Consider the following 20977-nt stretch of genomic DNA (forward strand, 5'->3'; position numbering starts at 1 on the left):
ATGATGAATTTACGTTTGATGATTGCTTGTTGATCAATCAGTCGATCGATCGATCTGCGGAGTACTCTGACGGAAGGAAAGCTAACCCTCTCCGCCGGCGCCGGCGCCACCGCAATGTGGTTCACCTCCCGTCGCAAACCCAACGCCGCCGAACCTTCCGAGGATGCACCGTCGTCCTCCTCGCCACGCAGCTCGCAACCCCGCGGCTACTCCCTCCGCATCTCATCCTCCAACCCCTGCCCCCAAACCCAGAGCTCCCGCGACGGAGCCCTAGCCTCCGCCACCTCCTCCTCCGCCGCCGCCTGCGACCTCGGCGGCGGATGGGGGAACTCCGTAGGCCGCGGCGGCGGCGGCTTCCTGTGGTGGATCTTCTCCGCCGGAGCGGCGCGCGCGGACGAGGGGAAGCCGGCGGGGGCCGACTGGGACGCGCACGGGCTCCCGGTCACGCGCACGCCGGTGCCGCTCTCCAGGCTCGACGGGAGGAAGCGGTACAAGGTCTCCGAGCTCAACTTCCTTGACTGCCGCGCCCGGGACCGCGCCAGCGCCGCGGAGAAGAACCCCTTGTTCGACGACATGGCCAAGCTGCGCCCCGGCGGCGTGTACACCCGGTCGCAGCTGCTCGGGCAGCTCCAGGCGATGACCTCCTCCGGCATGTTCGAGCAGGTCAGCCTCCAAGGGAAGCCCAAGCCGGACGGCACGCTCGCGCTCACCGTCACCTACGCCGAGAACATCTGGCCTGGAGCCACCAAACGGTTCAAGTGCGTCAACGTTGGACTCATGGCGCCGCCCGACGCTGGCCCTGCTGAGGACATGACGGCGAGGGAGAAGATGGATTACATCCGGAGGCAGGACCATGACTACCGGCAGCGAATCCGCAGCGCCAAGCGGTGCATTCTACCGGAGTCTGTGCGCGAGGAGGTGCTGGGGATGGTGAAGAAGCAGGGGAAGTTGACCGCCGGGGTGCTGCAAAGGATGAGGGACCGCGTCGAGAAGTGGTACCACGACGAGGGCTTTGTGTTCGCCCTGGTGCAGAACTTCGGGAACCTCGACACCGACGAGGTTGTGTTGGAGGTGGTAGAGGGGGACATCACCATGGTGGAGTACCAGTTTCAGGACAAGCTTGACAATATCGTCGAGGGGAACACTCACATCGCTGTCGTTGACCGGGAGCTGCCCCAGCAGGTATGTATATATATATAGGCAATTTTCCTTACTACATCAACATCAGTTCCATGGTTAATTAACATGTTCTGTTCGAGATGTCTATGGATGAATTGTTGTTTAATGTGCCACGAGTTGATTGGTTCGATGTATTCTATTACGATTCTCAAACACATTTACTCTGACCTGATATGCTTTCTTGCAACCATGTAATTTACCTTCTGCCTTTCTTACACTGTGCAGCTTCGACCTGGCCATATCTATAACATTGGGGCAGGGAAACAAGCTCTGAAGCATATCAATTCACTCGCTTTATTCTCCAATATAGAAGTGAACCCTCGCCCTGACGAGACAAAAGAAGGGGGTGTAGTGGTTGAAATAAAACTCAAGGAACATGAACCAAAGTCGGCCGAAGTAACTACAGAGTGGAGCATTGTGCCTGTGCATCAAGGGAGACCAACTCTTGTAAGGCACCACTTATTTGTAACCTTTTTTCCTTCTTCTCTGCAGAATCTGTACCTTGAATGATAGAAAACATCATAAATATATAACCGCCAATCATTATAAATCCATGTTTCACAACCCATCTCACGGAAACTTTCTTTTTAGGCATCAATTCAACCTGGAGGAACTGTGTCATTTGAGCACCGCAACATCTCTGGTTTAAACAGATCTCTTGTCGGTTCTGTTACTTCCAGCAACCTGCTCAATCCTCAGGTGAGTTGGTACTGAGTTCTTTTATTGAAAACAGAAGCTTTGATGCAATGTTGCTTTGGTTTACAATTACATCTACATTCGCTCTGATCTGCTTGTACTAAATTAGCTGAATTGTCACTTATAACCGTCTCAGTCTTCCTTTGTAACTATATGTTTCGAGTCATATTTCAATTATCATTATTACATGAAGTGTGGAACTCAGTTGAGTGTCTTCTGCATTGAAATGTGAAACATTGCAGACTTTAATTGCCATTCTGCTGCAATCTGAAATAAGTAAATAAAATTATACCCTTGTTTCATGATTTAAAAACATTTAGTTTATAAAATGTACTGGTATGGTTTACAAGGCATATGTTTCATTTTTAACTGATCCGTTATATTTGTATTTACGGCATGTTTCTTTTGGGATATCAGGATCATCTCTCATTCAAGCTTGAGTATGCCCATCCTTATTTGGATGGTGTGGACGACCGTAGTAGAAACCGCACCTTCAAAGCTAGCTGCTTCAACGTCAGGAAATTAAGTCCTGTCTTTGTTGCTGGCCCCAACATGGATGACGCTCCACCTATCTGGGTTGATAGAGTTGGAATTAAAGCCACTATAACAGAGGTTTGCACAGATTGATATTACCTTCTTCATCTTTTGATTTTCATAAATATCTACTCCCAAGATATATTTTTAACATGAGGAAACTGCATTTGGAAATTTTTTTCAGAGCTTTACAAGGCAGAGCAAATTCACTTATGGCCTCGTGTTGGAAGAGATTAAAACACGCGATGAAGATAACAACATATGCACACATGGTTCTCGAGTATTGCCTAGTGGTGCATTGAACATGGATGGACCTCCCACAACCTTCAGTGGTACCGGTGTAGATCGAATGGCATTTCTACAAGCTAATATAACTCGAGACAATACTGAGTTTGTAAACGGGGCAACTATTGGTGACAGATGTATATTCCAGGTGGGGTGTTTTGTTCTCAGTGAATTTTCAATTGTTGCTGGGTGTTTAAAACCAAATTGACTGCACTGTGCCAAAAGGAGAAAGCCAGCTCCTTACACAACTGATGTTTCTGTTTTCGTATGAGGCTGCTGCACAATGCATAATGCTGACTGTTTAGGCACATTTTAGCAAATGTTATCATTACAATTTTTTTAGAATCAAGGTATTCTTGTTTATGTTATAATTGCTTTTCAGTTATATTTTAAATATCTGGGTTAGTTCTTGTTTAACAGCATCATGTGTTTATAGAAAGTTCTCCATGGTAAAGTAAATCCACTTATAATTTTCTTGTGGGCCGCAGTTGGACCAAGGTCTTGGCATTGGAAGCAAAAATCCATTCTTCAACCGTCATCAGCTTTCAGCGACAAAGTTCATTAATTTGAATAAGCAAGATAAAGGTGCTGGCAAGCCACCACCAGCAATTTTGGCGATTCATGGTCGCTACGCAGGCTGTGTAGGAGATCTGCCGAGCTATGATGCATTTGCAATCGGAGGACCTCACTCTGTTAGGGGCTATGGCATGGGAGAACTGGGTGCTTCCAGGAATCTTCTTGAGGTGAGCATCAAACTATCGATCCTCAGGGGGATTTGGCACTTACTCTGAATCATGATGCATAGTTGTTATCGCTGTTCATGTCGTAGTCGTGGAGGTTTTGCTTTTCTTCGGATTTGTTTTGAATCTTATATCCATGCAGGTTGCCACTGAGTTGCGTGTCCCCATCACTGTGAAGAACAAACAAACGCAGGTGTATGTATTTGCTGAGCATGGCACTGACCTCGGGAGTTCCAAGGACGTGAAGGGCAACCCTACAGAGTTCTTCCGACGCGCAGGCTCTGGGTCCTCCTATGGCATTGGTGTCAAGCTCGGCACGGTAAGGGCGGAGTACGCTGTAGATCACAATGCTGGTACGGGAGCCTTCTTCCTGAGATTTGGCGAAAGATTCTGAAGGCCGCGTCTCTGTCCAGCTTGACGATCAGAAAGCCCTATGTAAATTCGACTGCCAACTTTCTAGAATAAAATTAACTCGTGAAGATATAACGTCACTGAATCTTGTAGCAGCAAGGCCCGCGTTATGAATGGTTGAGAGTAAAGTCAGATTCAACTGGAATAAGAGTTTCGTTTTGATGGAAGGATGTCATTGTACTCTCTTCCTCCGTGGAACTGTACTAGATGGTAGTCTCGGAGTATTATCTTGAACTTGGTAACTAAACCTATTGAGTGTTAGGAGGATAAAACTCTTCTCTCAAACTAGAACTTGTGCATTCACGATGCATCCGACAGCTTGCATCTGTCGGGTGCACGAGAGCACCAGATGTACTCGGAGCACCCAATCTTCTCTTACATCATTTTTTAATCTAAATTGCACAAATTTGATAAATTTGGGCTTTGGGTGATTTCGAAATTGCTATCGCATTTTCTAGAATTTAAAAAGTTATGATTTAATCAAAAATTCATAACTAACTTATTTCAAATCTAAAAAATATGAAGTTGGTACAAAATTTTTCTAAAAATGTAGGCTATTTGTTCATACTCTATTTGAAATTGTTTACATCATATTTGTTACTAAACCTAAGTGTTATATTGTTTTTAATAAAACACAAGGAACATGAACAATCTAGTTTTAAATAATGCTAAATAGTACACCAACAGATAGTTTACATTTTTAGAAAAATTTTGGCACCAATTTAATATTTTTCTGATTTGAAATGAATTAGTTATGAACTTTTTAATTAGATCTAAACTTTTTAAATTTCTAAAAAATTGCAAACCACTCCTAAAACTATCCAAATGGCTAAATTTATCCGGTTTTGACATATGAATGGCCCTCCGTGTCCAGTTTTGTAGTTGTCAGTATAGACATGTGTCACATCACTTTATTAATGAAGTAAAAATTCCTACAAAACCTTCGCTGCAAATGGCCTTACCGCCTCCCGATTATCACCGTTTGTTGTTACCTTTTTCTTTTCCATTGCTATGTTTGTCCTCCTCGCCTTTGTGCTCCCCACGTTAGGTGAATTTTCAAACCTTTAAGGCTAAGATTGGGAGCCCTTTGTTTTCTCATTTTTTTAAAACAAAAGAAGAAGAAAATGAAAAGCGGCTTTACCTGCACAACTGCAGTTTTGGCTAGAATTTACTCCTATGTCGAGTAATTGCTCATGTAGTGTCGCGGCATCTTCCATCGCTTCGACTCCTATGCATTAACGCATGGGAACGCAGCAATCGGAAAGTTCAGTCTTGAGTGCGGCTGCCTTGGACGGTGCAGGGTGGAGAGCGGGGAGGCTTTGCATGCATGGAGTTAATTATTAATGGGCTAATGGCCGCCTAACCTTCTCCGTTCTGCTTGTGATAAAACTGAATCGGCGGCGCATGCCGGACACCCGTTATATAGACCAAACATGCTTATGACTAAAATAAGCTGAAGCTGAAACTAGTAGCCAAACGGTATACTTTTTTCAGCTTCTTCTGTCTGCGCTTCTCTCCACAGGTTCCATTTGTTTTCCTATATTAGTACAGTTTATTTGAGAAGCAGCTCCCGCAGCAGTACCGTCGTAACCACACGCCCGGCGGAAAGCCTGGGAAAGCATAGTACCAGCAAAGGAGTCGCCGGAGCCGCCCGCGATGACGAAGTACGTCACGCTCTCCGTCCGGGACGAAGAGTACCGCGAGATCACCCGCACCATGCGCACGACCGACAAGCTGCACACCCTCATCGATTTCTACTACGACATGGTGCCCGCCGTCGCGTACGGCGAGGGGGCCTTCCTGCACCGCGGCGAGCCGGTCGACAGGATGAAGACGCCGGCGGACTACGGGATGCGCGATAGGGACGAGCTCGCCTTCTCGTCGCAGATCGACTCGAGCACGTTCCTCACGCTGACCGTGCGGGAAGAGGAAGGGCTCGGGTCCTTCTCCCTCACCTTGCGAACGACCGACCAGCTGCGGGACCTGATGGACTTCTGCTACGAGATGGTGCCCACCGTCGACTACGGCGACGGGGTCTTCCTGTTCAACGGCAGGCGGGTTAAAGGCCACCGGACTCCGGAGGAGCTCGGTATGGTGGATGGCGATTGGATCGGTGTTACTTTCAGAGTTCGTTACTGAACGTCGTCGGGCTGCTTCCGCTGAACCGGCACCGCCCGTATGTTGCTGCACTTTTCGTTGTGTAAGCAGCTGCTACTTGCGTGCATCTAAATTTCACGCATCTTTTGTTCCAAAATTTATCGATATCCATGAATCGATCCCTCTCACTCATCTCACCGTGCTTATGATGTACTGAAATATGTCATGGTTACCTATTCTAGAGTATCGAGTTTAAAGCCAAAAAATATGTAGTATGTCAATGTGACTTGAAGTGACATGATTCAACACTTTACACAAAAGCATGGTCGTGCAACTTGATTGAATTGATTCACATTTTGTGAACAAAAACTAATTCAACAATTTCAATGACCTGATCTAGCGTTTTGTTAAACTAATCGATTCAACATTTTATATCAAACTGTTTAGAATGTTGAACTAGCGCGCTCAAACTTCTGAACTTCCTACGATCGGATCGGCCCAACCACAGCCCTAAACGGTCCGGCCCAGGGCGGCCTCGGTCGGTTGCCCTCTCGCCCAGCACGGGACCATACCCGGTGCAGCGAATCGGGTATCCTCCCGCCGCCGCACTCTCTTCGTCCCGGATCGATCCCCATTCCATTCCCCACCCGGCTCCAGCACGGAACTTTCCTCTCTCTAGGGTTCCCCCCCTATCCCCCTCGAGTCTCGACCGTACAGGTAAATTACAGGTCCACCCGTCCCGCGTTCGGTCCGATCCCGTGATTCGAGCCTTCGCGCATCGATCCGGGACTCTTCCGCCCGCAAATTTCCCCGCGGCGGAGTTTCGCGGCCTCTTTGTATTTGGGCCATTCGAGTTGATTATTTTGGAGGATTGAGTGTGCGTTGTTAGATTTTTTGTGCGACGACTGCGGTGTGTTAATTGGAGGTTGAAAGAATTGTAGCTGTTTTGAGGCGGCAAGCGAGTGCTGCAGAAGCATCACATCTGCGCCGAGGCATGGATAAGGAGCTCTTCGCCAACGACGGCTCCTTCATGGAGAGGTTCAAGCAGATGCAGCAGGAGATGCAGGAGAAGGAGAAGGCCGCTGCTACTGAAGCCTCATCGGCTCCCAAGCACGGGAGCTCCAAGCCGGGGTTTGCTGTTGCGGCGAACAAGAGGCCGTTCGAGCTGAAGAAGGCTGGTCCAGTCGCCACGGGCGGGAAGCTGGCCTTTAGCCTGAAGAAGGCCAAGGTCGCGGTCGCCCCTATTTTTGCGGCCGACGAAGAGGAAGAGGATGTGGAGAGGGAGGAGCCTGCCAAGCGCCACAAGTCTGTGCAAGCTGATGCTCCTGTGGCAGCTACCCCGGCAGGGGCTGTTGGTAATCATTTATTTATTAATTAATTCATTCATTTATTGCTGTTATAATATACAAAATTATTAGTGGTTTCCCATTCTTTGGATTTTTTGTTGGCGTTCTGTGGGTGTAGTTGCTATCAAATGATAAGATAGAAATATGCGACAAGAATTTTAATTCAATAATTGTCCTAGAACATCAGCTATATATTGCCTCTTATCTTTTTTGTTTTTGAATTCATTCCCCATATATGTGACATATCATAGGTTTTACTCTTGAGATGACTTCTAATTTGGAATCCCATACCCCAATTAATACCACCGACACATATGGTTATATTGTCATTTTTTAATACATTTTTCTGTTCCATGCATTTGAGGGTGTTATCCTGAGTCCTGACAGTATTGCATTCATATTGATAGTGAAACGAACTAACTAGATACTTTTTATTTCATTTGTCACATACTGATTTAACTAGAAAGTAGCATTGCGTTGCATATGCATTTTTAGTGAAATTATTACTTATAGGACTGCTTGGATGTCAAGTATATTTTGGTTTCGTATGGTTTCTATAATATGTCATAGCATAAAAACTTTTAGGTGTTGGTATACAACTAACAGTGTACAAATGTAGTATTCCAACCACCATGTTATTTTGGAGTTTATGAAGGAAACCCATTAAACACCTCTTTTTCCTAAAAAGTAAACACGAGGCATGCTACGATTTCCCTTTCTCACCACATGCGAAGTATTTAGCATTCCTGTCTAATTTCATGCAGTACTATCAGTAAACACATTCCTAATGTGACTAATCTGTATTGCATACATTCATTTTGGATTGTTCACAGTATTACTTTAGCCTTTTTTTATCTCCATATATATAAAGTATTGTTATAATTAGCCTACCCCAACTTGCTTGGGACTGAAAGGCTATGTTGTTGTTGTTGTTGTTGTTGTTGTTATTGTTATAATCAAAGCTAACTGCATTCAAATAGGCAAATAGTATGTATGTATGTATCATGCTTTATTTAGTTTTCCTCTGTTGGATAATTATACAGTGTATATGTTTATAAAGGAAACATACTATACCAAAACCACCAAACGCATTATAGTTCTTTTATATACTGTAGAAAATGGTGGTTTTCGCAATTTATGTTATTTCAGTTCCCATGTATTAAAAAGATGGTTTTCAAAAACTCTGCTTTGAAATGTTCCTGACATCAAAACACATCCTTATAGTATTGATTTCATGCATTTACAAATGATAAAAATGGATCTAGAAAGCAACAAATTGCAATGCACATTGGTGTTGGAATCGACCATCTAACAGTGTTTAATAATTTTTTAAAACTATCCAAGAAAATTGCTTGCTGTTGCACCACATGATTTAAACCCTCCGTTTATGCTTGGCTCATACGTTGTTAGGTTTACAAAAGAAACATCTTTCTCTCAGTGTTTGGATTCATTATAAGTCAGGCAGCAGAAAGTCGTGAAGGTTTTGTTTTTTTTTTTCCGATAACTGCAGCTTATAGATGAACTGTATTGGCATTGCCAGGAAGGATATGATTGAAAGAGTTGGAGACTCTACTGCAGTAATTTGCATTGCCTTGTCATATGCTTGATATTAATAGTTCTTTAAGTGACATGCAGCCCCACCCCCACCAAATGATATGACAGTGAAGCAAGTTGCTGACAAATTGGCAAGTTTTGTTGCAAAAAATGGGAGACAATTTGAGAATATCACACGGCAGAGGAATCCTGGAGATACACCATTCAAGTACGACTGCACTACTTATTTTTCTGATAAACTCTGTTTTACTTTTAAATTCTAAAATCTGACTTTAATAAATTATTGATATAAATCTTGGGTTATTTGCAGATTTCTATTTGACAAACACTGTCCAGACTACAAATATTATGAGTTTCAGCTTGCTGAAGAGGAAAAGGCTCTTGGTCAGTCAAAGGATGCTGAAGCATCAAAAAATGGTTTGTGGCACAATTTTTTTAATCATTTTCTATATCTAAAAATTCTATAAAAGTCTTGATGCTATATACTCTTGTTAATGTAGCTAGTTCTAGCACTGCAAGCTTCAAAGCACCAAGTGGTCTGTATAAAAGCTCATTTGAACAAAAGTCCAACTATCAGACACCTGCATCAGCTTTGTATGGGGCATATGAGGGTAGTTCTTCCCAAGGAAGCTCATCTAGTTATGGTAAAATATACATACATGGTTTCCTTTATCAAATGTTATATATCTACATTCTCTATGTTCCTGGACTGTTCTCCTGTTTACATTTGTTTGAGTTTGCATTTTGCAAGTCATCCAAATCAGGCACTTCTATTGCCTTAGTATCTTATTGTTATTTCTGATGTCTTGAATATTATGTTTCATCCTTGTAGCTTCAATGAATAGATATATTGTAGGGTTTCTGTTGTGAACCATTAAAACCCTACTGCCTGTCATCTCCCTGATCTATAGTTTGCTTTAGGAGTAAAAACCATTGCTTCCTATCTTGAACTGTTTCTTGTTATTATATGTGCTTAATGCTAGTTCATCATTTTGCAGGTGATCACAATACATCTGCACCGTCAGATCCTGTAGCTTTGATGGAATTCTATGCGAAAAAGGCTGCACAGGAAGAACGGAAGAGGCCACTAAGACAGTCAAAAGATGAAATGCCGCCACCTCCTTCTCTTCAAGGTACATTTTTTGCAACATGATTTGCCGTACTGGAAGAACATAAAAACTTCAATATTTGTTCTACAACTAATTCTTGTTTTGCAGGTCCTCCTAAGAAGGGACACCACATGGGTGACTTCATTCCTCAAGAAGAACTTGAAAAGTTCATGGCACGCTGTAATGATGCTGAAGCACAAAAGGCTACGAAAGAAGCTGCCGAGAAGGCTAAGATTCAGGCAGACAATATTGGCCACAAACTTCTATCTAAGATGGGTTGGAGGGAAGGTCAGTCATTGATGAATACTAAATAACATAGTCACCATTACAGTAATTCTCTGATCAAACCCTGTCAGATCTTTTTTCAAAGTCCCAGATGTTTATGGCAACAGTACATCAACCCCTCTGACCTTGACCGTCATATTAATCCAACAAACCTTCAAATATTGTCAAAGTATGCTGTTAACAAAGCCTTCCATCCCAAATACCAGATATAAGAACTATTTACAATGGATCCTTTTTCCTCAGCATTGTCCTGCATGCATTAATTCTCAATATCCCTACCCGGTGGAACCTTTTTTGTCAGGCACATAGGAAGGCAATTAGCGATAATATGCACCATTCCACTTCCAGGTGTTAAATATAATTTACTGTGCAGGTGAGGGTCTTGGTAGTGAGAGAAGAGGCCGTGCGGATCCCATTATGGCTGGAGATGTGAAGAAGGATCATCTTGGTGTTGGTGCTGTCAAGCCTGGTGAGGTCACATCTGAAGATGACATCTACGAGCAATACAAGAAGAGAATGATGCTTGGATACCGCTATAGGCCAAACCCTCTGGTATATTTGCTGCCATTGTCTACTTCCAGGAGTTGTATGTTATTTCTGTTTGCCTAAACACTTCTGCTATTTTTGCAGAACAATCCAAGGAAACAATATTACTGATACAGGTTAGTTCATCTAAGATGTAAGACACCAATTTTGCTGTATTTTTGCTCACATAACTAACAGCTAGGGAGTATGACTAACAGCATTGAAAGTTTTTGTTCATCAGCAGAAAAACTAAGAAGCTCATTTAGTCAGCATATATCTTGGAATGCCACAGATCTGAGGCTTACGGGGGGTTCAACCGTAGCTTTGTTCTTTGTGTAGTGTTGATCTTTGTTGCTTTAAATTCACTTCCATGGTGATGTGTTGAAACGTGGAGCATAGTTTCATAATGTGATGTATTGCCTTCTTGGATGACAACATATCTTTCCTGATTATTCATCTTTTTGTTGGGATTTATTGCCGCAATATCATATTTCCATACTGGGAGGCATAATCTAAAAGTCTGTTGCAATGGTTCTATTTTATTCTGGATTCTGGAATTTGAATAGCTATGTGGAACGTGAGTGTCGGTACGGAAGCTATTACTTACTGGCAGCATATAACTTGGCGTTATTTCTGTAGGAGTTAAAATTCTGTTATGCTCTCTGCCACTCTGATGTGCTGAATTAATAGGTTACTTTGATTGTGATCTAAGCGCTTATGGCCTGTTGGGCTAATCTCAGTACACGGTTTTATTGCATAGTTACTTAGATTGAAAATTAGGTAATAGTGCTAGATGAGTATTATGGGGATTAAACTCATTTCTTGTTTGATGAAACTATCTTTATTAATTACCTTGCCAAGTTAGCAATTTTGGTGTGGCATGAACTCTCGTGAAACAGACTGACCTTACTGTTATGCTCTCTGCCTCTCGGTCTCGGATGTGCTGCATTAATGGGTGACGTTGATTGGAAACCACAGTAAGGGAGACATAAATTTATATTTTAGGAAAATATCGTAAAGTTTGCACAAGCGTATCTATTACTCTATATTAATGTTGCTAGACTAGACGAAATCTCAGAGGCTGAGCTACTGTTCACCGACGCTGGTACGTGGGTCCGAAATCCAATCAGTTATGAAAAAAAAAAAAGAAAGAAGAAGATTCGAGAGTCCACAGGTCTCGGTCCTCCACGACCACGAAGAATCGGCGAACTCCATTTGCCTAGCCGCACCTATCGCCGTTGGTCCGCTCCGCACGCTGGGGCCGCCGGCTCGCTCCGGCGCCCGCTCCCTCGACCGGCGGATCGCACCGCCGCCCGCTCGAGCAGCCGCATGCGCCGCCCGGTGGGAATGTGAGAGCACATCAGCAACCACCGGCGGCCGTCAACACCACTTGAATCTTGGCATGGAGAGAGAGAGAGAGAACAGAGCTGTGCAGCGCAAAAGTCTGGACAACCAACCGAATCAGGCCACCGGCGTCGGCTCTGCCATTGCTTCCACTGATAGACTTCCAGGGCAGTCTGCCACCGTGGCCTCTCACTACCCTCTCTAGAGCAACCAGCAGCGGTGGCTCCGCGCTCACCGAGCCCAAAAATGATGGCCTTCTAGCTGCAGGCAAGACCTCAATCCGCAGGAATCAAATTCACTCTCCAAGTCTTTGTAGCTTTTGTGGATGGATGGGGGAGAGAGAGACAGAACAATACGAGAGGCAGGAGATTGCCATGGGGATGACCGGATGACTAGATGAAGAGATAAAGGGCACAGTGCACTTAAAAAAGAGAGAGAATAGGCCTTTTAGACGCTTTCCTCACTGCCTTTTTACAAAACAGGAGGGAATCCCTTACTAATTACTATATTAAGCAAAACAAAGAGAAAGTATGTACAAAAGAAAAGATATTTAGAGAATGAAAGAAAAATTACAGCAGAGTATGCAACCGTCGTACTTCAATGGGAAAATAGGATTTCTTTGCTAAATAATGATTCAGAGCAAATAAATGCATAAAAATCTCTTTCATCTAGAGGAACGGCATGAATTTGAATTCTGGTTTCATTCTGATTTGTTTCCTAATTTTGTTCAATACTCAATACTATAACATATACTTATAGCAAAGTAGAGAGATTACATATGTAACTCTTTCCGTTATTGCTTTGAGTTAATATTTTTGTACAGGCGCGCATCGCGCGCCAATCTATCTAGTAAATTTCATGGCACTTGGTGAGATACGAAAGTTGACAAGTAGGGCCCATTCTTGCCCCCCTTGTCTCACCATCTCGTATCTCGCGGGTGGCTCACTTGAACTACCATGTGCTGGGCACCTGAAGCTGAAATGCTGAAAGCGAAGCGCCCGCCGCCCGCAGCGATCAGAGCGCCGGTACAGGAATCTCTCACGCAGTCACGCTGCTGATCGCCTCCCTCCCCAGTCCTCACTGATTGCGCTTTGCCTCTGGCCCGGCCGGGGCCCCGGGCCTCATGCATGTCCAGTCACGCCCACCAAACGGAACGCAGCCATCTTTTTGTAATAAGCACCAAGTTGGCGGCGTTAACAATGCGGGATAATCCGCTGGATCATCATCGGGGACGCTGGCCTGGTTTGATGACCTGGACGAATATCATCGAGCTACCAATCTTGGAAGAGAAGTCTGGAGGCGCATGCTGTCGGGTGTCAGCCTGTCTCCACCGCTGGCCGCCTCGCTGTCAGCTGTACTGCACTGCACCCGGTCACTCATTCACTGGCCGGTAGGCAAGCTTGAAGCTCAAGTAGCCGCCATAAGCCTCCATTGAGTACTCCTGCTGCCCAGGCCTCCAGATTCGTGGAGTGATGGTAGTTAACAGGTTACTTCTGGTAGGAAATCGAAACCATTCAGGACCAACGCCTGTCCGCTGGCGACAACGAAAAGCCGTTATGGCGAGCGATCGATCCTGGTCTGGTTACAGTATAAGCGCGCCTGATTCTGATGACAGTAGAGCGTCCCATTCCACCCGTCGTCGGTCTGACTGCTCCTGAACGTTGTCGTTCCACCGGCCCCGAGATCATTCCCGGCTGCCTCGCAGCTGTGCGCGCGCTGGCGACCGCCTACCGGCCGCCATGATACGAGCCGCGCCGCGGACGTCTCGTGGCGGCCGGTGGAGACTGGAGAGGTGACCTCGAGACATACCAATCCAGGAGGCCGCGGTGGTTGGCCACTCGCGATCCGACCCGCGCGGGTCCCCCCGTGAAGTTCCCCCTTCGAGATCGCGAGCCAAAAATATCGCATCCCCGGCCGGCCGGCCCAGCTCCAACCTCCAACAGGAAGCAAAAAAAAAATCAACGGGCTTGTGGCGGTCGCGGTCTCGGGGATCCGTCGGCCGGAGCGGCCGAACGATCGCGTGTGGCGGCACGCCGCGCCGGGGACATGAGGCGTCGGGCCGCGTGGAAGTGGAGGCGTGCGTGCTCATAAATGAGCACGCCTAGAAGCGGCCAGGAGTCCAGGACGGCGTGGTCGTCGTGTCACGGGCACTGCGCGCACGCCAGTGCCGTCCATCACGTACCGTCGGCCGTGCGTTCTCTTTGCAGCGGCACAGTTTGGACACCGGAGGAAGTACGTGACAGGATTTGGCATGCGACCACTCGCACCGTACTTTGCAAAAAAAGATCAAGTAGCGTGGCGCATTTCGGTTCCAGGCTTGGATTACTCGCCGAGATAGGCCGGGTGACAAGATTAGGCTAGCTAGGGTATGAATGAGTGGTCGCATTTTTCACTTATGGGTTTTTTAGATCGCTTCCAGTTCAAATTATTCGTGAACCGATCTATGGACCGTCGAGAAGTTCAAACTGGATTCCCAAGTATTCGAATCCAAATCTCGGCGTGGCCGTGACCGTGACCAAACAGCCCAAGTGGGCGAGCTGCTGCTGCTGACCCGGCCGCGCAACCGCCTCCACATGACCCAGCTCATCTCAGGCTCTCCGCGGCTGGCACCCCACGTGCCGGCGCTGGCCTGACACCTTGGCGCATGGGCGCGGCGCCCACCCGGCCAGCTCCGGTTGGGTACACCCGGTCCTTGCTTGACGGTGGAACAAAAACACGGCCGGCCCGGCAGCGTACGCGCTGCTGATAAAAAGGCTAGCGGCCGGGTAAATTGTCGCGGCATTTTGTCGGGTTAGATCGGTTGATGGACCCCTGGTGACCTAGCGTCATAGCTCGTCATTTAGACATAGGAAAAGAAGATCTTCATAGAAGAATGTGTTAAAAAAAAGGGAAAAACTCCATCCTTTTTATCAGCCGCTTGGAAGCGTGCTACGACAAATAAAAAAGGATGGCAAGCGACAGATAAAAAGGGACGGAGAGAGTATATGGTAACAGAGATGCATGCTGTTATGTTTATTTTGCTACACTATACCTATCAAGATCTTTATGACATTTTCGGAGTAATAAATGTAACCCTTATTTTCCAGCTACCAGGTGACTCCTAAATTTCGAACACATATTGTTATATTGTTGTACAAGGTTCATTTTGCTCTTATGAACCTACATTGCAAATTACAATAGGGATTTATGTGTGATTGTATGACTTACGGACACATGCACCAAAGATTATTCGAGCCAGTGATGACCGAACTCACTTGGATGAGATGCAAGGGGAAAGATGAAGTTATGTTTTGGGGATTACACCAAGTGTCATTGTACGGACGATGTAAACGGCTCCGTGCAGTTTTTTTTTTCTTTGGCACAAAGGCATCATCTTGTCATAGATAAAATAAGTGTTTGTTTAATTCAAGGGTATGCAGCCTCAACATTTACCTTGGTTCGTAAGGATTTTGATTCAGTTCCATTCCTGTGAATGCTTCTTTTTGTTCGAAAAATTAAAATGCAGATATCGTGCTTAGGAAGAATACCGGACGGCTGGCAGTAACAAATCATACAGTATTTGCCTTCTATAAAGGCAGCTGGAGACTGTTCTCCGAAATAAATCATAGCAACTTAGGAGTGTTTGATACGAGGCGCTAAACTTCAGCAGGTCATATCGGATGTTCGGATACTAATTATAAAAGTCAACACGAGCTAATTACAAAACTAATTGCACAGATGGAGTCTAATTCGCAAGACGAATCTATTAAGGGGCTGTTTGGATACGAGGTGCTAAACTTTAACAGTGTCACGTCGGATGTTCGGATGCTAATTAGGAGGACTAAACATGAGCTAATTGTAAAACTAATTGCAGAACCCTGTGCTAATTCGCTAGACGAATCTATTAAGCCTAATTAATCCATCATTAGCAAATGGTTACTGTAGCACCATATTGTCAAATCAGGGACTAATTAGGTTTAGTAGATTCGTCTCGCGAATTATACTCCATCTGTGCAATTACTTTTTTAATTAGTCTATGTTTAATACTCCTAATTAGTATCCAAACATCCGATGTGACAGGTGTTAAACTTTAACAGGGCGTTCCCAAACACCCCCCTAAAGCTAATTAATCCATCGTTAACAAATAGTTATTGTAGCACAACATTGTCAAATCATGGACTAATTAGGCTTAATAGATTCATCTCGCGAATTAGACTCCATCTGTACAATTAATTTTATAATTAGACTATATTTAATACCTCCAATTAGTATCAAATATTCGATGTGACATGTGCTAAAGTTTAGTAGGGTATCAAACACCCCTTCTCTCCTTTCCTCTTGGTATGTTTAGCAGTTACCCCTGGCTCTTGGCATCCGTTTCGTCGACGTGCCATGGTTTAACGGACGGGACGGGGACGGCCGGCTCACGTGAACAACGCCCACGAGGCCGCGCTGGCTCTTGTAAAAGCAACCGCTCCCTCCCTAGACGCTAGTGCCTCTTTCCTCTCTCCTCCGCCCCTTTTTATCGCCCGATCTCACACATTTTGGAAAGAGGAGAGAGAGAACGCCCAGCCAAACAGCCAAGGAAACAAACCGCGGCGAGAGGCGGAGGAGAGGGAGGAAGGAGGGCAGAGGACGAGCAAGATGAGAGAGATCATCAGCATCCACATCGGCCAGGCCGGGATCCAGGTCGGAAACGCCTGCTGGGAGCTCTACTGCCTGGAGCACGGCATCGAGGCCGATGGCACCATGCCCAGGTGAGTGACGATCTCGATCCGCGAGTGCGTTGCTTTTGGTTCCCCAAATTTTTTGCTGCGTGCATCCGCCTCGCGATCTAGGTTCTCGGCTTGGGCCGCCTCGAAAATCTGGCGGGCTCGTTGCATCTCGTTGTTTCCTTCTTCTCGAGAAATCCTTGCTTCGGCGGAGCCAACGATGGGCGGGCGGGTGGGTGTGTTAGATTGGATGGTACTGTCATGGCAGTTCCGTGTTCGTGTCTTCCTTTTCGTTCTACTTCTCGTTGCTCCTTGGCTCCTTGTAATGGGTTTTTTTGGGTGGGATATGTTGCGCTTTGTTGGGCGTTGGTACATTTCTTTGCCGGTTGTTGAGAGATTCCCAGCACCGGACGAGATGCGACATTTCCTAATTAAGAGTCTGCCCTAGCATTTTCGGACTATTAGGCCTTTAATTTGGTGCGTTTGTTCTGTTCCTACTAATTAGGCAGGCGTCACAGAGGGGATGCGTTTGGCTTTTGTATAGAGGAGCGCACGTTAACATGTCGTGGGACAAATTGGGTTTCCAACTCCGTAAGACGCAAGATCTGAAGAGTTGAATCTGTGGGGATGCTCAATAAATAATGTAACTGGTTAGCTCTGGTGGATGTCAGACCATGGATCTCCCTAGATTCAAAATATCTGGTCCATTGTTAAAAGTGCTATGCTTATCTCAGTTTTGCGTAATCTTGTAGCGCCATAGAAAATTGTGCTGATGCTACTGAGAATAGAAATCATGTTGGGGATCCTGAGGAGGCAGGTTACGTAGGCTCTAATTTATCTTTTGGCGCATATGCCAATGACTCTTGATTGCATTAACTGAGTTAACTGATTTATAAGTTCTTACTGTGCGGTTTTTTTAACGCTGTATTGTTTGATTGTGATGCAGTGATACCTCGGTTGGCGTCGCACATGATGCCTTCAACACTTTCTTCAGCGAGACTGGTTCTGGCAAGCATGTGCCGAGGGCCATCTTTGTCGACCTTGAGCCCACTGTCATTGATGAGGTGCGCACTGGCTCATACCGCCAGCTCTTCCACCCAGAGCAGCTCATCTCCGGGAAGGAGGATGCGGCTAACAACTTTGCCCGTGGCCACTACACCGGTAATTCACATTGTGCCTTTGTGAATATGTAATAGGAGTGAGTCTTGTGCTTCTGCGACTGCGGATATGTTCGATTCTAATTATGTTTGTGGAATGCAGTCGGAAAGGAGATTGTCGATCTATGCCTGGATCGCGTGCGCAAGCTGGCAGACAATTGCACTGGGCTGCAGGGATTCTTGGTGTTCAATGCTGTTGGTGGTGGTACTGGCTCTGGACTTGGTTCACTGCTGCTGGAGCGCCTCTCAGTTGATTACGGCAAGAAGTCCAAGCTTGGGTTCACCATTTATCCTTCCCCACAGGTATGGCCTTTCCAAGAGGAGGTTGACTTAAGTATCTGAGAAATTGATAAAATCAAGTAGGTCTTGAATCTCTATTGGGCAATTTGCTTAGGCTTGTATATAATTAATATCCTTGCGAACCCACGCTAAGATATGGATCATGTAACTTGGCAGCGCTGTTATTGCCTTCTGAATTGCACAGATACACTGGTTATTGGATCAGCCTAGCATTAATTAAATCATGTGTGGACTAAACGAGCAACTGTTGTAGACTTCTGGAGTTCTGGTTAGTGAGGATCTTCCTTTATATGGTTAAGACCATGATAGCACAACTGTCACAGGCTACAGGCTTTCTTTATTAGTGTCCCTATAAATCATGCACTGCACATGAGCCAACATTATCCTATAGTGCTTCTCCCTCCTGTCCATTTGATTGTGGGCCATTTAGTTTGTTCATGTGAGTCTGCATCTTAGCTGTTGTGGGGGACAGTGGGTAGAGATGTTGTTTAATGATTTTGGGTATGGTCCATCGTTTAACTTTTCATCTAATGCCACTCTGGATTGCAGGTGTCAACAGCTGTCGTAGAGCCATACAACAGTGTCCTCTCTACCCACTCCTTGCTTGAGCACACAGATGTTGCAGTCCTCCTGGACAACGAGGCTATCTATGACATATGCCGGAGGTCCCTTGACATTGAAAGGCCAACCTACACCAACTTGAACAGGCTGATCTCACAGATCATATCTTCGCTTACCACCTCCCTGAGGTTTGATGGTGCTATCAACGTGGATGTTACTGAGTTCCAGACCAACCTTGTTCCATACCCACGTATCCATTTCATGCTTTCATCATATGCCCCTGTAATCTCTGCCGAGAAGGCCTACCATGAGCAGCTCTCTGTGCCTGAAATCACCAATGCTGTCTTTGAGCCCTCAAGCATGATGGCCAAGTGTGACCCAAGGCATGGGAAGTACATGGCTTGCTGCTTGATGTACCGTGGTGATGTTGTTCCCAAGGATGTCAATGCTGCAGTTGCAACCATCAAGACCAAGAGAACTGTCCAGTTTGTGGACTGGTAAGCTGTCTCCGTCACAATTTTAGTTAGTTGCACTTATTTGATGATGTCACAAGCACCTGTCCACTTGATTGGCCATGCTAACTAACCAAACTGTGGTGCCGCCATACAGGTGCCCCACTGGGTTCAAGTGTGGTATCAACTACCAGCCACCATCTGTTGTCCCTGGAGGCGACCTGGCAAAGGTCCAGCGTGCAGTGTGCATGATCAGCAACAACACTGCCGTCGCTGAGGTGTTCTCACGCATTGACCACAAGTTCGACCTGATGTACGCCAAGCGCGCCTTCGTGCACTGGTACGTCGGTGAGGGTATGGAGGAAGGCGAGTTCTCGGAGGCCCGTGAGGACTTGGCCGCGCTCGAGAAGGACTACGAGGAGGTCGGCGCAGAGGGCGCGGACGACGAAGGTGACGATGGAGAAGACTATTGAGTAGCTGGTTAATAAGTAGTTCGCTGGTGGTTAATGGTTGGGTTGTTGGGTATACTCTGTATGGTTCCATTCCATTGCGTACTGCTGCCGTGTGTGTTTCCATTTTGTATTATGTGGTATAAATTGTTCGTAGCGCCTGGTTGGCCATGATTGTTCATATCGTCTTGCTTTGGTTTGCAATGCTATTCGACGAATTTCGGTGTATATCAGTATATGGCATTCTGTTGCAAGTGTTCTGTGCTCTCAACCATTGGGGAGTAGTTTGATCTGCCCCGCGGCGTGTTGTCAGGTGGATATCAACCAATGCAGGATATGGTTTGCAGGTTGCTCATAGATGCCTGATGCTACGATCACTGACCATCAGTCACCAATGCATTTGAGGTGGGCATGGTGTGTCTGAGCTGCTTGAGCCATACGCACAGGGTATGATGGCATGTGGAGATCGCCGTGCACGTCTGGCACATCCGGCAAGCGCTGGTCGCGCACATTCCCCCGGTTTGTCCAGACTTGGTGTCGCGACTCGCGATGCAAGAGGGATGATAGGTGAGACAGCTTGGAAAGTGTTTAGATCTGTGCACGAGAGCCCCGCGACCTGGTGCCAGTCGATGTGGGTTGGTTGGTTTGGCATCTGGTAGGTTTGGTGGCCTCATGACGCTTTAACTTGGGATGTCTCGTTCAGGATCTCAGAATTATGATGTGTCGAAGAAGCATAAGGCCGGGTAAAAGTTGGAACTCACCCGACGAGCGTGAGTGCGTGACCCTGGAGTTTCATTATCGAAAAAATTATCTGGCGGACTTCCTGACCCGCCATGGATTCAGGCCAGGTAGGCAGCATCATTGAAGTACTACCATCTGGAGCAAGAGTCGGTAGGTTTTCTGCAGATCAGCAGATGTGCGTCCCAGTAGCTATGACTCCACTGGAGCAGAAGCAAATTGAGCCCAACCCGGCAGCCCCAAGAAAAAAAATTTGGGCTGGGAAATTGGGTTGCCGGCAAGGCCTTGTTGCGTGACCAGACTCCGGTCCAAAGAGGTGGCATTACAATCACCTCCAAATAACGTAGCTTAGCTGCTCTCCAAAAAAAAAAAAAAAATAACGTAGCTTAGCTAGCTTGCTGACTGACGATGCCATGGTTACAAAAGATGCCATGGTTTGATTTGATGACAACAATGGAGCCGTTGCCGAAGATGGATCCACTCGAGCGAGGGCACAGGCCGCCACTCAGTTTTTCTAATTTCAA

General features: G+C 46.1%; 4 protein-coding genes across 6 annotated transcripts; all 4 read left to right on the forward strand.

Moving 5' to 3' along the window:
• Positions 1-37: 37 nt before the first annotated feature.
• Positions 38-4069, forward strand: LOC101757917 (protein TOC75, chloroplastic). The gene is made up of 7 exons (XM_004959727.3): positions 38-1182; positions 1405-1626; positions 1771-1878; positions 2293-2487; positions 2594-2842; positions 3183-3437; positions 3577-4069. Exons 1-7 carry the CDS (start codon positions 115-117, stop codon positions 3826-3828), a joined length of 2349 nt encoding a protein of 782 aa, XP_004959784.1. The 5' UTR covers positions 38-114; the 3' UTR covers positions 3829-4069.
• A 1432-nt stretch (positions 4070-5501) lies between these two features.
• LOC101758337 lies at positions 5502-5984 on the forward strand. The gene has a single exon (XM_004959728.1). The coding sequence runs from the start codon at positions 5502-5504 to the stop codon at positions 5982-5984; it is 483 nt and encodes a 160-aa protein (XP_004959785.1).
• Positions 5985-6548: 564 nt separating this feature from the next.
• On the forward strand, positions 6549-11279 carry LOC101753334 (SURP and G-patch domain-containing protein 1-like protein). Of its 3 annotated transcripts, none has more exons than XM_022824169.1 (9): positions 6549-7297; positions 8924-9050; positions 9153-9259; positions 9343-9486; positions 9841-9975; positions 10060-10239; positions 10610-10788; positions 10867-10898; positions 11003-11279. In XM_022824169.1, exons 1-8 carry the CDS (start codon positions 6937-6939, stop codon positions 10891-10893), a joined length of 1260 nt encoding a protein of 419 aa, XP_022679904.1. In that variant the 5' UTR covers positions 6549-6936; the 3' UTR covers positions 10894-10898; positions 11003-11279. The 3 variants fall into 3 exon arrangements, with proteins under 3 accessions (XP_022679904.1, XP_022679905.1, XP_022679903.1); XM_022824170.1 differs by having other exon boundaries at positions 10867-10915; positions 11006-11272; XM_022824168.1 differs by having other exon boundaries at positions 10867-11272.
• A 5304-nt stretch (positions 11280-16583) lies between these two features.
• Positions 16584-19945, forward strand: LOC101753745 (tubulin alpha-3 chain). The gene is made up of 5 exons (XM_004958053.1): positions 16584-16841; positions 17743-17957; positions 18057-18256; positions 18803-19311; positions 19424-19945. Exons 1-5 carry the CDS (start codon positions 16729-16731, stop codon positions 19737-19739), a joined length of 1353 nt encoding a protein of 450 aa, XP_004958110.1. The 5' UTR covers positions 16584-16728; the 3' UTR covers positions 19740-19945.
• Positions 19946-20977: the final 1032 nt, after the last annotated feature.

Source organism: Setaria italica, chromosome II (genome assembly GCF_000263155.2).
Source record: "Setaria italica strain Yugu1 chromosome II, Setaria_italica_v2.0, whole genome shotgun sequence".
Taxonomy (NCBI): domain Eukaryota; kingdom Viridiplantae; phylum Streptophyta; class Magnoliopsida; order Poales; family Poaceae; genus Setaria; species Setaria italica.